Source organism: Mus caroli, chromosome 12 (assembly GCF_900094665.2).
Source record: "Mus caroli chromosome 12, CAROLI_EIJ_v1.1, whole genome shotgun sequence".
NCBI lineage: Eukaryota > Metazoa > Chordata > Mammalia > Rodentia > Muridae > Mus > Mus caroli.
Genome location: NC_034581.1, coordinates 70,863,876 through 70,868,349, shown reverse-complemented (window position 1 = coordinate 70,868,349; position 4,474 = coordinate 70,863,876). Strand labels below are relative to the sequence as shown.

General features: G+C 48.2%; 1 protein-coding gene across 1 annotated transcript in view; it reads right to left on the bottom strand.

Moving 5' to 3' along the window:
• The window catches only part of Akap5 (A-kinase anchoring protein 5), a 5,981-nt gene extending 1,507 nt beyond the window's left edge, over positions 1 to 4,474 (bottom strand). Inside the window, 2 exon segments of the mRNA XM_021178537.2 lie at positions 1 to 1,585; positions 4,376 to 4,474. The exon segment at positions 1 to 1,585 is cut by the window's left edge and continues 1 nt beyond it. Of these exon segments, the coding sequence (XP_021034196.2) occupies positions 1 to 1,355 (1,355 nt within the window). The 5' untranslated portion in view covers positions 1,356 to 1,585; positions 4,376 to 4,474.

Genomic DNA, 4,474 nt, shown 5'->3' with positions numbered 1-4,474 from the left:
ACTGTAGCTTCCTTTGCTTGGCTCAATATAGCTTCCTCTACCTGACCAACAGTAGGTTCCTCTGCCTGACCAACAGTAGCTTCCTCTGCCTGACCCACTGTGGTTTCCTCTGCCTGATCCACTGTGACTTTCTCTATGTGGTCAATTGTAGCTTCCTCTGCCTGGCCAACTGTAGCTTTCTTTGCCTGGCCAACTGCAGGTTCTTCTGCCTGGCTCAGTTTACCTTCCTTTGCCTGATTCAATACAGTTTCCTTTGCCTGGGCCACTGTAGTTTCCTCTGCCTGGCTCAGTTTCCCTTCCTTTGTCTGACTCTCTGCCTGGATCACAGTAGCTTCCTCTGGGTGGCCCGCTGTAGCTTCTCCCGCCTGGCTTAGTGCCCTTTTGTCTGCCTGGCCAACTGCAGCTTCCTCTGCCTGTCCCAGTGCAGTTTCTCCTGATTTATTTTCTTCAGCAGCAGTCTTTCTCCTTCTGTCATCTTTCCCACTTGGGGTACTTTCCCGGATGCCATTACTGGGTTCTTCCAGACTATGTTGATGTGTGGTTGCTGGTGATGGAGGAGCAGCAGAAGTCACTGACCGAGGGCTGCTTGCTGCTGAACTCTCAAGTAGACTTGCTTGCTGCGCCTGCACACTTGGCTTTTCCGTAATCACCTTAGTCTCCTTTTCCAGCTCTGGAGTCCCCATCTGGATAGCAGAAGATTCGTTTTCTAATTCCAGTTCTATGGCGATCACATTCTCTCCCGAGGTGACGCTGTTGCTTATGTGTGATTCTTGGCTCTTCTTACCATCTCTCACCAATACACCTTCCTGTAGGCCCTGGGTGGACCTAGCCTGGATTGCCTGGTCATCTGGCTGGGTCTGGGCTTTTATCTCCAAATCGTCTGCCTCTCCCTGGACTCTGACGTAGCCTGAATCTTCTGTGAGTTTGGAATGACGACTTCTCTTTGCCCCTCTTGAGAATCTTAGGCAAGGAAACTTAAGTCTGGATTTTGCCTTTTTCTTAGGAAGAGCTCCATCCTCAGGCTGCACTTCTGCCTCAGATGGCTTTTGCTTCTTTGCAGGCTCAGACCTTTTCCTGTGTGTCACAAGGCGTTTGATGGAGGCCCAGGCACCCACTGGTTGCCGTTGACCAGAGCCCCCAGCTTCGGGGGTATGTTTCTTTGTCTCCTCAGCAGTCCTGGAACCGGCTTTGGGCTTTGTCTTGTTCGATTTCTTCCTTCTCTTGAAGCAGAGTGTGGCTGTTTTTCTCTCCTGCCTCTCTTTCTGAGGACTGGCTGCTATTAGTCCCTTCTCGTCCTTCGTCTCTACCTGAATCTCAGAAACACTGGTCTCCATTTTGATGCTGCACTCTTTCATTCTCTGGAAACGTGTCTTTTCTCTTCCTCCGTAAGTCTTTTGTGACAGAAATATCACACCAGGTCCGATTTCTCCTACGTGTCCACTCTCCCCTCACACCACAGTTGTTTCTGTGACTTTTTAAGGACACGAACGCCTTGTTTATCTGAGGCTCACGGTGTCTTTTTTTAATTTACTCTTTGAATGAAAGCACTTTCCTGGCTAAACTTCTCCTTTATTTGAAGCCCAACCTGATGAGAGAAAAAAGTAGGGTTTATTTCAGGGTATTTATTTTATTACGTTATTTTGTTTGGTTTTTCCAGACAAGGTTTCTCTGTGTAGTCCTGGCTGTCCTGGAACTCACCCTGTAGATGAGGTTGGCCTCAAACTCAGAGATGCACCTGCCTCTGCCTCCCAAGTGCTGAGATTAAAGGCGTGCGCCACCACTGCCTGGGGGAAGTCTATTATTTTTAATATAAACTGTATCATATGGTGCATGCGTTCCACAGAAAATACATACTACAACAACTTAGGGCTAAAAAGCGAGGCTTGGTTTTGCCCTATCAAAAAGATTCGAGTGTGAACTCATTTTGCTCAGATTTTGTTTGAGGTCACTCTGCTAGTGTGCCCAGTTATCTTCTCCAAGAATTGTTTATGGTCCCATATGGAAAGTTTAGCAAATAACAAGAAAAGAGAGGGCAGTGTGGTAGGGAAGCCTGAGTACTGTCTCATCACATACCACGAAGAACGCTGGTGCTACGAGGGACATGGGAGATGGCTCACGATGAATTAATGATCAAAGTGAGCTCCCAGTGGGCAGCTAGAGTTTGCAGAAAGCCTTCAGCTAGATGAGGACCTAGCCAGAGTTAGAAGCAGAAAATTTGACTCTCTGGTGTTCGTTCTATTGTAGCATAAGGTTTCTGTTCTAAAAATGTACATACATTTCACCAAGGAGGCGCTACTTTCCATACATACTCTCAGAAAAAAAAATCTAGCATCGCTGTCATTCTCTGCTCTTAAAAGTCATTGTGTAACTTTGACATCTTCAGTGAAGTGCCTGCTACTCATGTTTTCCCACTGTAACTGCACACAGCTGGAGGTAAGTTAGTGACGGTTCCAGCCAACGTTGGTTGTGCAACTCCCGTGTACGAGGCAGCAGCGCTGAGCACTTTCACATACATCTCTAACCTGCACCGCAGTGTTGCAGAGTGAGGAGGTGGTGATATCTCCATCTGCAGTTAAGCAGTCTGCCTGCCTGAGACTACAAAGCTAGTCGGTGGCAACAGTGCTCAGATTTAACCCAAGACTGCCTGTTTCTGAACTGCGTTCTTTCACTGCGCCTCGAGGTCCAAGAGAAAGCAAATTGCTTTAAAATGCTAATCTGAGGCTGCTTGTGACTACGCATGACTGTAATTCCAGCAAGTGGGAGGTGGAGGCAGGAGACTCAATCAAGGCCATCCACAGAGCTACACAGTAGAGTTGAAGACAGCACCGGCTACGTGAGACCCTGTCTCAGAAAAACATGTAAAACTAAACTGACACATAGCTTAGTGACAGAACATTGGCCTAACGTGCCACAAGATTCTGGGTTTGAGCCCCAGTGCCACAAAAAAAAAAAAAAAAAAAAAAAAAAAAAAAAAAAAATAGTCCACAGAAGCCGGGCGTGGTGGTGCACGCCTTTAATCCCAGCACTCGGGAGGCAGAGGCAGGCGGATTTCTGAGTTCGAGGCCAGCCTGGTCTACAAAGTGAGTTCCAGGACAGCCAGAGCTACACAGAGAAACCCTGTCTCGAAAAACCACAAAAAAAAAAAAAAAAATAATAATAATAGTCCACAGAATGGCAAGGCTTAAGGAATGAGGACCTGGAATGACTAGCTAACAACAGCTCCGTGCATTTCAGGTGCTGAGCGCTGAGTTAGGCGCAGAGGAGCTTTTCATGCGTATTCTTCAGAGAGAGCTTTCACTTGGGTACCAGTTCCCAATTCTCTGGAGAACTGGAACCCTGAAAAACCGTTTTAAGAGCTAAGGCTTTTCTTTTTTCTTTTTAAGGGTAAGTATTGAAAGCTTCGTCTTTCTACAAAGAAACATAAAATTCTAGAATGATGGGACCAGTATAACATTTGCAGTCTCTCCTCACACACCCTAGCACTAGAACTAGAACCCAGTCTTAATGGCTTCCACGTCTTCTTTCCCTGAGCCTCCAGCGCTCTAGAGATCATTCCTTCTAAGCAGAGGATGTGTGTGTATTAATAGAAGAAATATTCAAATGAGATTATATTCCGGAAAGTCTCTGAAACTAACCTAAATGGCCTAGATGGTTGCACGAGAGGTTTCTTTTAATGTGCATCACTGTAGAGAGCAACACCCCAACAAGTGTAGGCGAGGCAGGGAAAGGATGCAGCCTGCAGGCGTTAAAACTTTGCAGAGTGTTAAGACTGCAAATGATTCGCCTTTACCTTCGAGAGGACCGTTATTGTCTTGAAAACCTTAAAGTCCCTGCTGTCCTTTCCTGGTAGAATCTCCTGTCCAAGACCACAGAAAAAAACCACCACCCTTCTCCGCTTGAGCAACAGAGAGCAACCACTATCTGAACAGAGCAAGGAACCCTTCCCAGCACTAGACATGAACCGCGAAGCTTCCTCCTGGAGGAAGGACTCTCCAAGCTTGACGCCCCTATGGCAGGAGGCAGAGCTCAGGATAAAGTGCTCAGAAAGGAAAATACTGGGGGCGTGGAATAGATAGCCCAGCTTCAAGCTATCTGCAGAACTATCATAGCCCGGAGCCGAAAATCACAGTTCCCCAGAAAACCCCTAAAGAAGGAAAAGGGTTAGGCAGCCGGTGCCAAAGCAGCAGCTGCAACTCGTGCGAAGCGAGCGGGCGGCAGAACTGCCCAGGGTCACCCACCTGGAGCCGTCTGAGGATCGGCGACCTTGCAGTCGTGTCCCTCACAATCTGGTGACCAGGACCCCGGGTCTGCAGCCGTTACCAGGGCTCACTGCACCAGATTCTGACCCAGAGCCTCTAGTCTTGCCTCTACTTACCCAGATCGTCGCGGTCTCTGGCCAGCTCTGCTCCCGAGGTCGAGGAGCACGGGCCCAAACAACGGAGAGCCCCGGAGACCGCGGAGCGCGCAGCCCTCT